The sequence below is a fragment of the Panulirus ornatus genome, chromosome 28 (genome assembly GCF_036320965.1).
Source record: "Panulirus ornatus isolate Po-2019 chromosome 28, ASM3632096v1, whole genome shotgun sequence".
NCBI classification, from domain to species: domain Eukaryota; kingdom Metazoa; phylum Arthropoda; class Malacostraca; order Decapoda; family Palinuridae; genus Panulirus; species Panulirus ornatus.
The window spans coordinates 20,561,219-20,579,023 of NC_092251.1; the positions used below are offsets into that span (position 1 = coordinate 20,561,219).

The following is a 17,805-nucleotide window of genomic DNA, read 5'->3' on the forward strand; positions in this document are numbered from 1 at the left end:
ATCACTTACCAAACACCAGCTCGCCCGCGCCACTCACCACACCTGGCACAACTTGGGGAAAAATAGTAAATATGGTCAGAGTGAAATATATGTACTCTTAGGTGTCTACTGTCAACACAAAGTTGATGTTAGTAAAATAAATAATGACACACTATCATATTATGTAAGACACAAAACACATTATAAACACTGGTTAACAAACTTGAATCAAACGAATGAATTATACGCACACCATAAACGGTTAAGAATGCATACGTATGTTATCAAATGTACTACGAAAACAAACGCAAAAACATATATTTCAAGTCAAACCGAAAACATATCCACACTCGAATTAAAGAAAAAATCATATATATATATATATATATATATATATATATATATATATATATATATATATATATATATATATATATATATATACACCAAAAGTAACAAGATGTAACCACAGGTTGTAAGTTAAGACAGACACAACGAAACATGGCACACGCATCGTCTATCACAGTGATGCCACATATGAGTGAGAAGCTCCATCACTGTACCTTCCAGTACTAGGTTGGCAACGGTGGTCGCCTTTCCAGCCACGTTCACCGCCTCGCATGAGTACATGCCTTCGTCGTCCTCCGTTGTGCGGACGATGGTGAGTGTCGATACCTTGTTCTCGTAGCATATAATCCTGTTCGGGCTCGGTATGATCTCAATACTGTTGAAATACCATCTGACCTCAGGCGGGGGATAGCCCTTGACCTCGCACTTAAAGACAGATTTATGAGCAGGTTTGGAAACAACTGGCTCGAGGAACTGAGAAAAGAATGGAGGAATGACATCAATGTCCTTGGGTTTTTGGTTTGCACGTTTAACAGACTTTACAATCGTCTCCTTCTTCTGCGTCACTAATTCGGTTACCGTGAGGTCAACGCGAGTTGGCTTCATTTGTTCTTCTTTTGGCTTTTCTGGCTTAGGGGCTGCCATCAAAGGCACAAGAGGCTGCTCGGGCTCAGCTTCCGTCGCCTTCTTGGGTTTCTTTGTGAGCTTCAGCAATACCTTCTCAGGTTTCGGCTCCTTTTCCTTTTCAGGCTTCGAGTATGGTTCAAGGACAGGTTCCTCCGGTTCGGGGATTTCAGGTTCATATGGTTTACCTGGTTTGGGCTTAGGTGTTGGCTTTGGTTCTTTGGGCTTCTCCTTCTTGAAAGGTTTCAATACTATTTCCTCCTTTTCTTCTTCTTTGGGAGGTAGTCTCCTGCCTCTCCATGAGGGAGCTTCAGGTTCGTCCTCTTTCTTCTCCGGCCTTTTCCTCTCCCTCTTTGGTTTCGGCTCTTCCTCCTGACGAGGCTCCTTCTTAACCTTCTCTGGGGCTTCGGGTTCTGCTAAGGGCTTTTCTTTAGGTTTCGGTTCAGGCTTCAAGGGTTTCTCAAGCGGAACCTTGTCTCTCTCAGGAATCTCTGGTTCAGTCCGTTCGAATGGTTCCAGCTCCACTGGTTCACGCTCTGGAATATCCTTAGACGGTTTCTTAACTGGTTTACGAGCCACTTTCTCTTTCTCCTCTTCCTCTGGCTTCTTCTTTGGAATCGGCTTCAGTCGTGGCATCTCAGGTTCCTTCTCTGGAGACTTTGGTCGACGCTTACCTGGTTTTAATCTCCCTTCTTCTACTTCTTCTTCAGGCCTTGGTCGACCCTTCCCAAGCTTCAGCTTCTTGACTTCCTCTGGTTCAGGTTCTTCCTTAGGTTTACGCTGATATTTGTCTTTCTCTGGTTCCTTCTTATCTTTTGGCTTCTCCGGAAACACAAATTTCTCGTATTTTTCGAGTTTTACTGGCTCTTTATCTGGTATTTCCTCAGGAACATAGGTTTCATACTCAGGTGGAGGAGTCCAGACTCTCTTCTCTACCTCAGGTTCAGGTTCAGGTTCTGGTGTCTCAACATGATCCAGTTCCACTGTTTCAAGCGTAATCTCCTCAGGAACAAACACATTTTGTTCTGTCTTACGAAGTGATATTTTTGGTATCTCGAACTTTTCCTCTGTTGGAGCTTGATATAACTGAGGTCTTTTCTTGGGTTTTCGGGGGGTTTTCTTGAGTTCCTCGAATTTCTCAGGCTTTTCTTCCGGTTTTTCTTCTTCTCTTTCAGGGACTGGCGCAATCTCCTCCTCAGGTTTAGGAATCTTATCAGGAACTTTCTCTCTCTTGGGCTTTGAGTATGGCTCAAGAGGAGGTCTCTCTGGCTCTGGAATTTCAGGCTCATATGGTTTTCCTTTGGGCTTAGGGCTTGGTTTTGGTTCCTTCGGCTTTTCCTTCTTGAATGGTTTTAACGTAATATCTTCCTTTTCATCCTCCTTGGGAGGAATTCTCCTTCCTCTCCATGTAGGTGTTTCAGCCTCTTCATCTTTATCTGGTTTCGTTCTTTCTTTCTTTGGTTTTGGTTCTTCTTCAGGTGACGGTCTCTCCTCACCTTTAGGTCTTACAGGTTCAGCAACTTCATCAGGAACCTTTTCCCTGTCTGGCTTAGTATAAGGCTCAAGAGGAGGCCTTTCGGGCTCGGGAATTTCAGGCTCATATGGTTTACCAGGTTTGGTCTTAGGTGTTGGCTTTGGCTCTTTCGGCTTCTCTTTCTTGAATGGTTTCAACACTACATCTTCTTTTTCTTCTTCCTTGGGAGGTAATCGCTTACCTCTCCATGAAGGAACTTCAGGCTCTTCCTCTTCCTTCTCTGGCTTCACCCTTTCCTTCTTTGATTTTGGTTCTTCCTCTTCTGAGGGCATCTTCTCCACTGGCCTCGGAGCTTCAGGTTCTGTTGAGGGTTTCTCTTTAGGTTTCGGTTCAGGCTTGAAGGGTTTCTCACGTGGAGCCTTGTCTTTATCAAGAGTTTCTGGTTCGGTTCGTTCGAATGGTTCCAACTCCACTGGTTCACGTTCAGGAATGTCTTTAGTGGGTTTCGTACTTGGCTTACGAGCCACTTTCTCTTTCTCTTCTTCTTCTGGTTTTTTCTTTGGAATTGGCTTCAAATGTGGCTTCTCAGGTTCCTTCTCTGGAGACTTTGGTCGCCGTTTACCTGGTTTCATTTTCACCTCTTCTTCTTCCTCCTCCTTAGGCTTTGGCCGAGCCTTCCCAAGCTTCAGCTTCTTTTCCTCCTCTGGTTGTTCGGGTTTCTCCTTAGGTTTACGCTGATACTTGTCTTTTTCTGGTTCCTTCTCATCTTTTGGCTTCTCCGGGAACTCAAACAACTCTGATTTTTCAAGTTCCACAGGCTCTTTCTCTGGTATTTCCTCAGGAACATAGGTTTCATACTCAGGTGGAGGAGTCCAGACTCTCTTCTCTACCTCAGGCTCAGGTTCAGGTTCTGGTGTCTCAACATGATCCAGTTCCACTGTTTCAAGTTTCACCTCTTCAGGTTCAAACACTTTCTGAGTTGTTTTTCTAAGAGATATTTTTGGTATCTCGAACTTTTCCTCTACTGGAGCTCTAAGTTTCTGAAGTCTCTTCTTGGGCTTCTGTGGAGCTTCTTCGGGCTCCTTGCCTTTCTCTGGCTCTTCTGCAATATATTCTTCTCTCTCTGGGACTGGCGCAATATCCTCCTCAGGTTCAGTAATCTTATCACGAACTTTCTCTCTCTTGGGTTTCGAATATGGCTCAAGAGGAGGTCTCTCTGGCTCTGGAATTTCGGGCTCATATGGTTTTCCTTTGGGCACAGAGCTTGGTTTTGGTTCCTTCGGCTTTTCCTTCTTGAATGGTTTTAACGTAATATCTTCCTTTTCATCCTCCTTGGGAGGAATTCTCCTTCCTCTCCATGTAGGTGTTTCAGCCTCTTCATCTTTATCTGGTTTCGTTCTTTCTTTCTTTGGTTTTGGTTCTTCTTCAGGTGACGGTCTCTCCTCATCTTTAGGTCTTACAGGTTCAGCAACTTCATCAGGAACCTTTTCCCTGTCTGGCTTAGTATAAGGCTCAAGAGGAGGCCTTTCGGGCTCGGGAATTTCAGGCTCATATGGTTTACCAGGTTTGGCCTTAGGCGTTGGCTTTGGCTCTTTCGGCTTCTCTTTCTTGAATGGTTTCAACACTACATCTTCTTTTTCTTCTTCCTTGGGAGGTAATCGCTTACCTTTCCATGAAGGAACTTCAGGCTCTTCCTCTTTCTTCTCTGGCTTCACCCTTTCCTTCTTTGATTTTGGTTCTTCCTCTTCTGAGGGCATCTTCTCCACTGGCCTCGGAGCTTCAGGTTCTGTTGAGGGTTTCTCTTTAGGTTTCGGTTCAGGCTTGAAGGGTTTCTCACGTGGAGCCTTGTCTTTATCAAGAGTTTCTGGTTCGGTTCGTTCGAATGGTTCCAACTCCACTGGTTCACGTTCAGGAATGTCTTTAGTGGGTTTCGTACTTGGCTTACGAGCCACTTTCTCTTTCTCTTCTTCTTCTGGCTTTTTCTTTGGAATTGGCTTCAAATGTGGCTTCTCAGGTTCCTTCTCTGGAGACTTTGGTCGCCGTTTACCTGGTTTCATTTTCACCTCTTCTTCTTCCTCCTCCTTAGGCTTTGGCCGAGCCTTCCCAAGCTTCAGCTTCTTTTCCTCCTCTGGTTGTTCGGGTTTCTCCTTAGGTTTACGCTGATACTTGTCTTTTTCTGGTTCCTTCTCATCTTTTGGCTTCTCCGGGAACTCAAACAACTCTGATTTTTCAAGTTCCACAGGCTCTTTCTCTGGTATTTCCTCAGGAACATAGGTTTCATACTCAGGTGGAGGAGTCCAGACTCTCTTCTCTACCTCAGGCTCAGGTTCAGGTTCTGGTGTCTCAACATGATCCAGTTCCACTGTTTCAAGTTTCACCTCTTCAGGTTCAAACACTTTCTGAGTTGTTTTTCTAAGAGATATTTTTGGTATCTCGAACTTTTCCTCTACTGGAGCTCTAAGTTTCTGAAGTCTCTTCTTCGGCTTCTGTGGAGCTTCTTCGGGCTCCTTGCCTTTCTCTGGCTCTTCTGCAATATATTCTTCTCTCTCTGGGACTGGCGCAATATCCTCCTCAGGTTCAGTAATCTTATCACGAACTTTCTCTCTCTTGGGTTTCGAATATGGCTCAAGAGGAGTCTTCTCTGGCTCTGGAATTTCGGGCTCATATGGTTTTCCTTTGGGCACAGAGCTTGGTTTTGGTTCCTTCGGCTTTTCCTTCTTGAATGGTTTTAACGTAATATCTTCCTTTTCATCCTCCTTGGGAGGAATTCTCCTTCCTCTCCATGTAGGTGTTTCAGCCTCTTCATCTTTATCTGGTTTCGTTCTTTCTTTCTTTGGTTTTGGTTCTTCTTCAGGTGACGGTCTCTCCTCATCTTTAGGTCTTACAGGTTCAGCAACTTCAGCAGGAACCTTTTCCCTGTCTGGCTTAGTATAAGGCTCAAGAGGAGGCCTTTCGGGCTCGGGAATTTCAGGCTCATATGGTTTACCAGGTTTGGTCTTAGGTGTTGGCTTTGGCTCTTTGGGCTTCTCTTTCTTGAATGGTTTCAACACTACATCTTCTTTTTCTTCTTCCTTGGGAGGTAATCGCTTACCTCTCCATGAAGGAACTTCAGGCTCTTCCTCTTCCTTCTCTGGCTTCACCCTTTCCTTCTTTGATTTTGGTTCTTCCTCTTCTGAGGGCATCTTCTCCACTGGCCTCGGAGCTTCAGGTTCTGTTGAGGGTTTCTCTTTAGGTTTCGGTTCAGGCTTGAAGGGTTTCTCACGTGGAGCCTTGTCTTTATCAAGAGTTTCTGGTTCGGTTCGTTCGAATGGTTCCAACTCCACTGGTTCACGTTCAGGAATGTCTTTAGTGGGTTTCGTACTTGGCTTACGAGCCACTTTCTCTTTCTCTTCTTCTTCTGGCTTTTTTCTTTGGAATTGGCTTCAAATGTGGCTTCTCAGGTTCCTTCTCTGGAGACTTTGGTCGCCGTTTACCTGGTTTCATTTTCACCTCTTCTTCTTCCTCCTCCTTAGGCTTTGGCCGAGCCTTCCCAAGCTTCAGCTTCTTTTCCTCCTCTGGTTGTTCGGGTTTCTCCTTAGGTTTACGCTGATACTTGTCTTTTTCTGGTTCCTTCTTATCTTTTGGCTTCTCCGGGAACTCAAACAACTCTGATTTTTCAAGTTCCACAGGCTCTTTCTCTGGTATTTCCTCAGGAACATAGGTTTCATACTCAGGTGGAGGAGTCCAGACTCTCTTCTCTACCTCAGGCTCAGGTTCAGGTTCTGGTGTCTCAACATGATCCAGTTCCACTGTTTCAAGTTTCACCTCTTCAGGTTCAAACACTTTCTGAGTTGTTTTTCTAAGAGATATTTTTGGTATCTCGAACTTTTCCTCTACTGGAGCTCTAAGTTTCTGAAGTCTCTTCTTCGGCTTCTGTGGAGCTTCTTCGGGCTCCTTGCCTTTCTCTGGCTCTTCTGCAATATATTCTTCTCTCTCTGGGACTGGCGCAATATCCTCCTCAGTTTCAGGAATCTTATCACGAACTTTCTCTCTCTTGGGTTTCGAATATGGCTCAAGAGGAGTCTTCTCTGGCTCTGGAATTTCGGGCTCATATGGTTTTCCTTTGGGCACAGAGCTTGGTTTTGGTTCCTTCGGCTTTTCCTTCTTGAATGGTTTTAACGTAATATCTTCCTTTTCGTCCTCCTTGGGAGGAATTCTCCTTCCTCTCCATGTAGGTGTTTCAGCCTCTTCATCTTTATCTGGTTTCGTTCTTTCTTTCTTTGGCTTTGGTTCTTCTTCAGGTGACGGTCTCTCCTCATCTTTAGGTCTTACAGGTTCAGCAACTTCATCAGGAACCTTTTCCCTGTCTGGCTTAGTATAAGGCTCAAGAGGAGGCCTTTCGGGCTCGGGAATTTCAGGCTCATATGGTTTACCAGGTTTGGTCTTAGGTGTTGGCTTTGGCTCTTTGGGCTTCTCTTTCTTGAATGGTTTCAACACTACATCTTCTTTTTCTTCTTCCTTGGGAGGTAATCGCTTACCTCTCCATGAAGGAACTTCAGTCTCTTCCTCTTCCTTCTCTGGCTTCACCCTTTCCTTCTTTGATTTTGGTTCTTCCTCTTCTGAGGGCATCTTCTCCACTGGCCTCGGAGCTTCAGGTTCTGTTGAGGGTTTCTCTTTAGGTTTCGGTTCAGGCTTGAAGGGTTTCTCACGTGGAGCCTTGTCTTTATCAAGAGTTTCTGGTTCGGTTCGTTCGAATGGTTCCAACTCCACTGGTTCACGTTCAGGAATGTCTCTAGTGGGTTTCGTACTTGGCTTACGAGCCACTTTCTCTTTCTCTTCTTCTTCTGGCTTTTTCTTTGGAATTGGCTTCAAATGTGGCTTCTCAGGTTCCTTCTCTGGAGACTTTGGTCGCCGTTTACCTGGTTTCATTTTCACCTCTTCTTCTTCCTCCTCCTTAGGCTTTGGCCGAGCCTTCCCAAGCTTCAGCTTCTTTTCCTCCTCTGGTTGTTCGGGTTTCTCCTTAGGTTTACGCTGATACTTGTCTTTTTCTGGTTCCTTCTTATCTTTTGGCTTCTCCGGGAACTCAAACAACTCTGATTTTTCAAGTTCCACAGGCTCTTTCTCTGGTATTTCCTCAGGAACATAGGTTTCATACTCAGGTGGAGGAGTCCAGACTCTCTTCTCTACCTCAGGCTCAGGTTCAGGTTCTGGTGTCTCAACATGATCCAGTTCCACTGTTTCAAGTGTCACCTCTTCAGGTTTAAACACCTTCTGAGTTGTTTTTCTAAGAGATATTTTTGGTATCTCGAACTTTTCTTCTGTTGGGGGTTTAAGCTTCTGAATTCTTTTTCTTGGTTTTAATGTAATTTTCCCGGGTTCTTTGTCCTCTTCTGGTATTTCTGCCGACATATCCTCTGAAATTGTCGGTGCTTCCTCTTCAGTTTCCTGAATTCCGTCAGGAATCTTCTCTTTCTCGGGCTTTGAGTATGGCTCAAGAGGAGTCTTTCCTGGCTCTGGGATTTGAGGTTCATACGATTTACCTGGTGTGCGTTTCGGGCTTGGATGTGGCTCTTGAGGTTTCTCTTTTTTGAATGGCTTCAATATGATTTCTTCTTTTTCTTCTTCCTTGGGAGGAATTCTCTTTCCTCTCCATAATGGAGTTTCATCCTCCTCTATCTTATCTGGCTTTCTTCTTTCAGTTTTGGGTTTCGTCTCATCTTCAAATCTCAAGTTTTCTTCCTCTCTAAGTTTGAAAGGTTCGGAAAGATCGTCAGGAACCTTTTCCCTCTCAGGTTTGGTGTAAGGCTCAAGAGGAGTCCTTTCTGGCTCAGGAATTTCAGGCTCGTACGGTTTACCAGGTTTGGTCTTGGGTGAGGGCTTTAGCTCTTTGGGTTTCTCTTTCTTAAATGGTTTTAGCACCACATCTTCTTTTTCCTCTTCCCCAGGAGGCACTCTTTTGATTCCCCATGAAGGTACCTCTGTCTCCTCTTCTTTTTTCACCGGCTTTCTACGCTCCTTCTTAGGTTTTGTCTCATCTTCGATTGGTGGCTCCGTTGTATCCAGTGGTTCCACATCTTCGGGTTCTGTTGGCAATTTCTCTTTTGGTTGAGGCCTGAACCTGAGGGGCTTCTCAGGCTGAAGCTTGTCTCTATCAGGAATCTCTGTCTCGGTCCGTTCAAATGAATCCAAATCCACTGGCTCGCGTTGTGGAATGTCTTTGGATGGTTTCATTCCAGGCTTGCGGGCCACTTTCTCTTTATCCTCTTCCTCTAGCTTTTTCTTTGGAATAGGTTTTAGATGTGGTTTCTCGGGTTCCTTTTCTGGAGATTTTGGCCGACGCTTTTGTGGCTTTAATTTACGTTCCTCCTCTTCTTCTTCTTCAGGCTTCGGGCGACCCTTTCCAATCTTCAACTTCTTGTCTTCTTTAAGTTCAGTTTTTTCCACGGGCCTGCGCTGATATTTATCTACTTCATACTCTTCTTCAATATGTTTTTCAGAAGGCTCAAATCTATCAGGTCTCTCGAGTTCCACAGGCTCCTTCTCAGGTAACTCCTCTGGAGAATAGGTCTCATAATCAGGCAAGGGACTCCATTCCCGCTTTTCTCTTTTGGTCTCGGCCTCCCTTGACTTTTCAACGTGTTCCAGATCTACAGATTCAGGTTTAGTTTCCTCAGGAACAAACTTCTTTGGAGCAGTTTTCTTTAGTGTTACTTTGGGTACTGTAAATTCTTCTTTCAAAGGCTTTTCCTTCCTCGGCTTCTTACCAGGCTTTAACGGAATCTTTTCAGGATAACCACCTACATCGTTTTCTAGGATATCGGTTGTTTCCTCATCCTCCTGAATCTCTAGTTCGCTCTCTTTGTCAACTTCATGAACTTTTTCTCTCTTATCCTTGAGGTATGGTTCTTTGGGCTCGAAAACTTCTGGTTCATACGGTTCACCTGGTTTTAGCTGGGGAATTGGTTTGGGCTCTTTTGGTTTTCCTTTCTTGAGCGGTTTTAATACAACCTCTTCTTTTTCCTCCTCCTCATCAGGTACCCTCTTCTTTCCCCATGAAGGAGCCTCTGGTTCCTCCTCTTTCTTATCTGGCTTCTTTTTGGGTATTGGTTTCAAATGAGGTTTTTCTGCCTCCTCTTCAGGAAGCCATGGTAGACGTTTCCTTGGTTTTCGTATCACCTCTTCTTCCTCCTCCTCCTCTTCTTGCCATCGACTCTTGCCAAGCTTCATCTTATCTTCTTCCTCTGTCTTTTGTATCCTACGCTGATATCTCTCTTCTTCCGTTATCTCCTTAAGACTTACATCTTCAGTAAGTTCATACCTATCTGTCTCTTCTCTATCAGGAACCTCTGGTTGTCTCAGTTCTAATGATTCCTCTTCCACAGTTTCCCGTTGAGGAATATCTTTGGTTGGTCTCTTGCCAGGTTTAAGGGGCACTTTTCCCTCTTCTGGCGTCGTCTTCTTCTTGGGTATTGGTTTCAAATGAGGTCTTTCTGGTTCCTCTTCAGGTTGCCATGGTAGACGTTTCCTTGGTTTTCGTATCACCTCTTCTTCTTCTACCACTTCTTCCTCTTCTTCTTGCCATCTACTCCTGCCAAGCTTCGTCTTATCTTCTTCTACCTCTGTCTTCTTTACCCTTCGCTGATATGTATCCTTTTCTGTTATTTCCTCATGTCTCAGCTCTTCAGTGAGTTCATACCTATCCGGTTCCTCTCTATCAGGAACCTCTGGTTGTGTCCATTCAAAGGATTCCTCTTCCACAGTTTCCCAGCTCTCAGCTGAGTCATACCTATCCGGTTCCTCTCTATCAGGAACCTCTGGTTGTGTCCATTCAAAGGATTCCTCTTCCACAGTTTCCCGTTGAGGAATACCTTTGGTTGGTCTCTTGCCAGGTTTAAGGGGCACTTTTCCCTCTTCTGGCGTCGTCCTCTTCTTGGGTATTGGTTTCAAATGAGGTCTTTCTGGTTCCTCTTCAGGTTGCCATGGTAGACGTTTCCTTGGTTTTCGTATCACCTCTTCTTCTACTACTTCTTCCTCCTCTTCTTGCCATCGACTCTTTCCAGGCTTTATCTTATCTTCTTCCACTTCTGTCTTTTGTACTCTACGTTGATATCTCTCTTCTTCCGTTATCTCCTTATGAATTACATCTTCAGTAAGTTCATACCTATCTGTCTCTTCTCTATCAGGAATCTCTGGTTGTGTGCGTTTAAATGATTCCTCTTCCACAGTTTCCCGTTGTGGAATATCTTTGGTTGGTCTCTTGCCAGGTTTAAGGGGCACTTTTCCCTCTTCTGGCGTCGTCCTCTTCTTGGGTATTGGTTTCAAATGAGGTCTTTCTGGTTCCTCTTCAGGTTGCCATGGTAGACGTTTCCTTGGTTTTCGTATCACCTCTTCTTCTTCTACTACTTCCTCCTCTTGCCATTGACTCTTGCCAAGCTTCATTCTCTGATCTTCCACCTCTGTCTTCTTTACCCTTCGCTGATATGTATCCTTTTCTGTTATTTCCTCATGTCTCAGCTCTTCAGTGAGTTCATACCTATCCGGCTCCTCTTTATCAGGCATCTCTGGTTGTGTCCATTCAAAGGATTCCTCTTCCACAGTTTCCCGTTGAGGAATACCTTTGGTTGGTCTCTTGCCAGGTTTAAGGGGCACTTTTCCCTCTTCTGGCGTCGTCCTCTTCTTGGGTATTGGTTTCAAATGAGGTCTTTCTGGTTCCTCTTCAGGTTGCCATGGTAGACGTTTCCTTGGTTTTCGTATCACCTCTTCTTCTACTACTTCTTCCTCCTCTTCTTGCCATCGACTCTTTCCAGGCTTTATCTTATCTTCTTCCACTTCTGTCTTTTGTACTCTACGTTGATATCTCTCTTCTTCCGTTATCTCCTTATGAATTGCATCTTCAGTAAGTTCATACCTATGCGGCTCCTCTCTATCAGGCATCTCTGGTTGTGTCCATTCAAAGGAATCCTCTTCCACAGTTTCCCGTTGAGGAATATCTTTGGTTGGCCTCTTCCCAGGTTTAAGGGGCACCTTCCCCTCTTCTGGAGTCGTCTTCTTCTTGGGTATTGGTTTCAAATGAGGTCTTTCTGGTTCCTCTTCAGGTTGCCATGGTAGACGTTTCCTTGGTTTTCGTATCACCTCATCTTCTTCTACCACTTCTTCCTCTTCTTCTTGCCATCTACTCCTGCCAAGCTTCGTCTTATCTTCTTCTACCTCTGTCTTCTTTACCCTTCGCTGATATGTATCCTTTTCTGTTATTTCCTCATGTCTCAGCTCTTCAGTGAGTTCATACCTATCCGGTTCCTCTCTATCAGGAACCTCTGGTTGTGTCCATTCAAAGGATTCCTCTTCCACAGTTTCCCGTTGAGGAATACCTTTGGTTGGTCTCTTGCCAGGTTTAAGGGGCACTTTTCCCTCTTCTGGCGTCGTCCTCTTCTTGGGAATTGGTTTCAAATGAGGTCTTTCTGGTTCTTCTTCAGGTTGCCATGGTAGACGCTTTCTTGGTTTTCGTATCACCTCTTCCTCTTCTTCTACTTCCTCCTCTTGCCACTGACTCTTGCCAAGCTTCACCTTCTTACCTTCTTCAATTTCTGTCTTTTCTCTAAGCCTACGCTGGTATCTCTCCTTTTCTGTTATCTCCTCGTATCTCAGCTCTTCACTGAGCTCTGAATTATCAAGCTCTTCCATTTCCATAGGCTCCTTCTCCGGCAAATCCTCCGGTGAATAAGTGTCATAACCTGGCAGAGGTCTCTGTTGTCGTTTTCCCTTTTTGACTTCGGTCCTCTCTGATTTCTCTACATGCTCAAGTTCTACTGATTCAAGCACTGTTTCCTCAGGGGCAAATTTCCTTGGCACTGTTTTCTTAAGTGTCACTTTTGGCACTGTGAATTCTTCTTTTTCAGGTTTTTGTAGTTGAGGTTTTTTGCCTGGTTTTGGTTTACCCCTCTCAAATTCTGGCAACTTCGTTGCAGGTTCTGCAAGCGTCTCATCAACCTCTTCTTCTTCCCGTGTACGTATTGAATCTTCAAGTTCGGTGAAACCATCGAGAAGCCTGTCCTCGGGCCTTTCAAAAGGCTCAAGGGAAGTCTTTTCTTGTCCAGGCATTTCGGGTTCGTGGGGCTTACCTGGTGTAAATTTCGGAGCTGTCTTGGGTTCTCTGGGCTTCTCCTTTTGGAATGGCTTCAAAACTACCTGCTCTTTTTCTTCTTCCTTTGGGGGTACTCTCTTCATTCCCCATGAAGGAACTTTTGGCGTCTCCTCTTTTCTCTCTGGTTTTATCCTCCCTAATTTTCGTATCGATTCCTCACCCTGAGGAAGTATCTCGTCGTCCCTTAATTCGGGAACTTCAGAGTCTCTGAATGAGACATCCTTTAAACCTATATCGTCTCTGAAAGACTTCTCGAACTCCTCTCTATCTCCATCAGGAATGTCTGCCTTCATATGAACAAATGGTTCCAACTCCACCGGCTCACGTTCAGGAATATCTCTAGGTGATCTTTTGCCAGGCTTCAGAGATATCTTCTCTTTCTCTCCTGGTTCTAGCCTTTTTCTGGTAACAGGTTTTAGTTGAGGCATTTCTCGGTCCTCTTCAGGGGGCCTAGGTAATCTTCTTCCTGGTTTCAGCCTAACGTGTTCCTCTTCTTCGTCAGGTTTCCACTGCCCTCTTCTAGGCTTCAAAGGTTGGCCTCTTTCATCAGTCTCAACCTTTTCTTTAGGTTTATATTTATAAGTGCCTTTATCTTGGTAGAGCTCTGGTCTTAGTTTCTCCTCTGGTGTCAGCTTTTCCCATGCATCGTAATAAACAGGCTCGCCATTAATTAGTTCCTCGGGCTGATAACTTTCGGAGTCTGGTAAAGGACTCCAATCCCGCCTCTCTGTTTCCGGCCCTTCCTTTTTAGGCTTTCGTACAGGTGCAAGTTCTACTGTTTCAAGTTTAGACTCTTCTGGAGCATGCTGAATCCTTGGTGTTTTCCTGAGTTGTACCTTCGGGATTATGAATTTTTCGGGCTCCTCTTTTTGCCCTGGCAGTCGCTTCGTAGGTTGTCTTAATTTTCCTGGCTCATGAGGCTTTTCAGTCTCAGGCTCTGAAAAATCTTCAGGAACTTCTTCCATTTCCTCTGGCGAGTATGTATCATAAAAAATCTCCTCTGATTCAGGAACTTCTGGTTCAAATGGTTGACCTGGCTTCCTCGTAAAAGGTGGTCTTTCTTCTTTTCTTTTGTCAGTTTGGAAAGGTTTAAGTACCACATCTTCTCTGTCTTCTCCTTTTCGAGGAACCCTCCTAACTCTCCGCAGAGGAGCTTCAGGCACCTCCTCTGTTTCTCCTGGCTTTGGCTTTCTCCTCTGAATTGGCTTCAAATGCGGCTCCTCACCTGTTTCGGGAGCATGCGGTAAGAGTCTGCCAGGCTTCAAATGTACCTCTTCACTAGTTCCTTCTTTAGGTTTTACTCTTCTGACAAGAACCCGCCTCTTTCCCTCTTTTGGTTCCTTTCTGTCCCTTGATCTAGGTTGATACTTTCCTCTTTCCGCCTGAACTCTTCCTTTCTGCCTTGGCTCTCGCGTTGGCTCTATAATTTCATCGAACTCAGCATACTCCCCATCGGGAATTTCGTCAGAATCGTAATATTCATATTCATACTCAATGCCCTCCTCACTTCCTTCTTCTGAATCAGGCCTCCAATCTCTCTCCACATGAGCAAGTTCTACTGGCTCGAGCTTTGTCTCTTCGGGTACAAATTTCCTTTGTTGCGACTTCTTGAGTTCTACTTTGGGAATTGTCCACTTCTCTTGTTCCTTGGGTTCTAGTACTATGCCAGCTTTCTTGAGTCGTGATGGAGCGGTGGCAATGTCTTCTTTCTTTTTCTCAGCTAACCATGGCGCTGCTCTTCTCTTTTGTAACTCATCATCAGTTTTGTGCCAAAATCGGGGAAATTCATCCCTCCTCGGGGCACTGCGATCTCTAAAGGGTCTTGGCGGACTACGAGATAGCCACCTGGCTGGACTTGGGGAAGCCCATCGATGCCTGCGTGATTCTCTATCTTGCGTCCGACGAGTACGCCGGACGTGATCTTCTTCTTCTCTGTATGAACTTGGACCTGTAGGAAGTCAATCCAACTTGTGAGTTAAATACAATCAGCACACCTGGTGCCTTAAGGGATGCATGAGGGCAATGTGTCACCTGGTTGGATCGTAAACATATGCATAGTCTACAGTGGACGAACAGACCCTAACAGTTTATATTTAAACTTTCCTAATCAAACCTGAAAATAAAATCAAAAGTTACCAGGAGTATCAATACCAATGAGTCAGTGCTTCAAGAACCTATGATTCATATGGGGAACACCCTCTGTGTACAGTGGGCGGTGCTAAAACAACTACGTCATCTGTGTAACATTAAATTCCCATATGATTCGTGCTCAGCTCGGAGGAGGAGCCAACTGGGTCCCGCTCACTCCCTCCCACTGCGTTCCCATTGGACGAAAGTGGTGGTGGCAGCAGTGACGTGGGCGGGCTCGCATCCCACTAGAACTACTTCAGCCACACGTCTGGGCATATCAGTGTACCGCTAGCAGTCACAGTGTAACGATGGTCATAGTGGAACCGCAGTGATCGTGAATGAACAGTAGAGTGAAACTGTCAAGCTGAACTTTCGCTACAATTACCGACGAACTGAGAAGAGAATTAGTAAGACGGTTTCTCTGCAAAAGACTTGGAGTACATCAAAGATGTAAACCTAGGAGAAGGAGTGATCATTATTGACAATAATTCTCTATTAATGGTTTGCATACTACATTATTCTTATAATGTGTTGCTGAAACATAGAGTATCAGTAATGATAGAAGCAACGAAGAACAGTAACGTTAAAAGGAAAGACATGAAGACCATAATCCTACGAAGGTAACCAATTTTGGCGGGAAACAGAAGTCAGAGCCAGAGACTAAACAGAGAAGAGGAATAAGCGACAAATGGTCCCAGGTGGGAAGACGCACAACCCTCGAGAACACAAGTGTTCAAGTACTGTGAACAATCGTTTCGACTGCGTGCTCAAGGCTAACCAGTGGGATATTGTGGCATGTGCGGTGAGAGATCATGTGCGTTTTTAATTTCCTTACAGGTGACGAAAGTGCCGAAATCAGGATAACTGAATACGAGTGTTCAAGTAAAAGGTACGTCGGTGTCTCCAAAATTAGTTGACTTATAAGTGAAGGAATGTTTTCTCTGGTTGTATATCGCTATACAGGAAGCTTTACACAACACTTCTAGCCGTTAATACACTACATTTAGAATCGTGAGTGAGTAACGTGGATCCACTTTAAGAGGTGAGTAAGAGCTGAGAGGTGATTCAAAGCCTTTTTTGGCTTCCATGACTCACTAAGGCGGACCTGACACCCACGGAGCAAAATTAGTCACCTGCTATATTACCTCATTTGGCCCTCTCCCGCCCTCAGCTTGTCCCCCAACTCCTTCATGCCCTCATAAGGCTTTGGCAGCTGTTGCAGTGAGGCCATATCCTCGAAGCGGCTGTCTGTGATCAGTGCCAAAACTTTTTTCATAGTTAGATTCATGGCACTAGTTTCTGTGTGGAATGTTTCAGTGACGAGGACACACGATTATTATGCACACTTTTATTCCTTGGGACATTCGGAAGGTAAATTTGTTTATTTCTGATGCAGTAAGGCTTGTGGATTTCTGTGTGTGAGTCATTTATTTAGATTAGCGGTCTCAGTGCTTTATAATTAGTTCTGGACAAATTTTGCCGTAGTATCTTGTGGGTGACCTTCACAATGACAGGCTCAATATTCCCAACAGGTTGCAAGGAAGAAACTCTTGGAGCAGCCGGAGCCGCTAGACACACCCACCAACCAGCCCTCTTCCAAACCCCAAAGGAAGCCAGGTAAATATATTTGTTTCAGTTTTCAAACGATTTGTCGTGAGACTTCAAAGTAATGCATGGTGAAATGATTCACTTGTGACAAGAGCGGCGTATCAGTCCAGTGACAGATACAGATGGTAATAGAATTTTCGGTGAAATAGTCACACCATAGTCTGTGTCACGAGTCTGAACTGACTCATAAATGTTCTCGTCATGACTAATTCCTCAGACGGCAAAGGAGCACAAATGTATTATTATAAAGTGAGCTAATTAGATCTGACAGGTGGTGGGGCCATGTGGTCATATAGGTTGAGCTAAGTGGATCTCGAGCCGCTGTGTCCTACTGGGCACAGCTCTTGGAAGCTGCCACCGACACGCCGCAGTTTATCTCATCTGGGATGCGGCAAACTACTCCACCTCATCCACAAGGCGGCTCGACTCTGTAGGCCAGATCAAAGGCTAACCTCGTCCTGAGCACATCCGGGATACTACTACTGTGTCATCATCTAGGCAAGTGTCTCTGTTATGGAACCACCTTCAACCCGACGTTTGCAAGTATCTTATGTATTTCTATGATATTGTAGATGTTTCACCAGTCCATGTGCCATGGTTTTATGCGGGGCATTTCTTCCCATGTTTTGTATATTCCCTGGAGAAGATGGCCCTTCTGTCTGTGTATTGTGGGACATTGAATAAATTGAAACAAACATCGGTTTTTCTTTTCATCCTCTCACTGTGATACACAGGATAGCCTGAGAGTAAAATCCTGACTTTTCAACCGCCCAGAAGTTGCTACTTTCATGATTTCTTGAATAATCTTAATTGCAATTACAGGTCTTTACTTTTCAAAGCCAAACTGACAATGAAATTCCCCTCATGTGCGTATCTAAGCCACAGGGCATGTGAACATTCCCTTGACATACTCCGCCTTTTCCTGCCAAATATAATATAGCTATATGGGTCATGCTTACAGCACCAAATATGAGGTAACAGCTTGAATGGCTTCCAAAAAACTAGTCAAAGTCTGACCCAGGCGGCTGAGGTATGAGTCATATATTTAGATCCTGCAGCCAGGCAATACCTGCCCATCCATCCACACTGCTTTATCCTTATCTATTTTAAGTCAAGTGGATGTAGTAACGAGCTTAAGAGGAAGGCAGAGTCGTGTGCGAACTGATCCATACGACTTGCACACAAAGTCTGCGAGAGCTCAACTGCTCACCTCTCTAGGCTTGCCATCAGTTCACAGCTTCTCGCCAAGAGGCAGGGACAAGTTAGTATAGAAGGGCTTTTCATCATCTTACCAAAGTACTGGTGAAAAGAAAAAGCTCCGTATTTTTTTAACTGATCGCAAAGTTTAGATTTTGATCCGTCCGGTACCCTATGATGCACATGTTTGTATAAGCTAAAGGTGCTCGGGGCTGGTCAGGAATTTACAAACTATACGAACTGTTTGGGTGAATGAACTCACAAAAATAATCAAAGCTAAAACGAGTCTCGAATCCAGACTTGAGGGACGCGGAAAATGGTGTGT

The 17,805-nt window shown here is 44.7% G+C and overlaps 1 protein-coding gene and 1 long non-coding RNA gene across 3 annotated transcripts in view; one reads left to right on the forward strand and one right to left on the reverse strand.

The window, feature by feature from the left end:
* Positions 1-17,805, reverse strand: part of LOC139757884 (uncharacterized) — a 237,614-nt gene that overhangs the window by 106,411 nt on the left and 113,398 nt on the right. The window contains 3 exon segments of the mRNA XM_071678806.1: positions 543-5,832; positions 5,834-10,100; positions 10,191-14,493. Of these exon segments, the coding sequence (XP_071534907.1) occupies positions 543-5,832; positions 5,834-10,100; positions 10,191-14,493 (13,860 nt within the window).
* On the forward strand, positions 14,508-16,979 carry LOC139757889 (uncharacterized). 2 transcript variants are annotated; one of them, XR_011714734.1, is made up of 2 exons: positions 14,508-16,046; positions 16,208-16,979. It is a non-coding gene; the product is annotated as an uncharacterized lncRNA (long non-coding RNA). The 2 variants fall into 2 exon arrangements; XR_011714735.1 differs by having other exon boundaries at positions 14,508-15,564.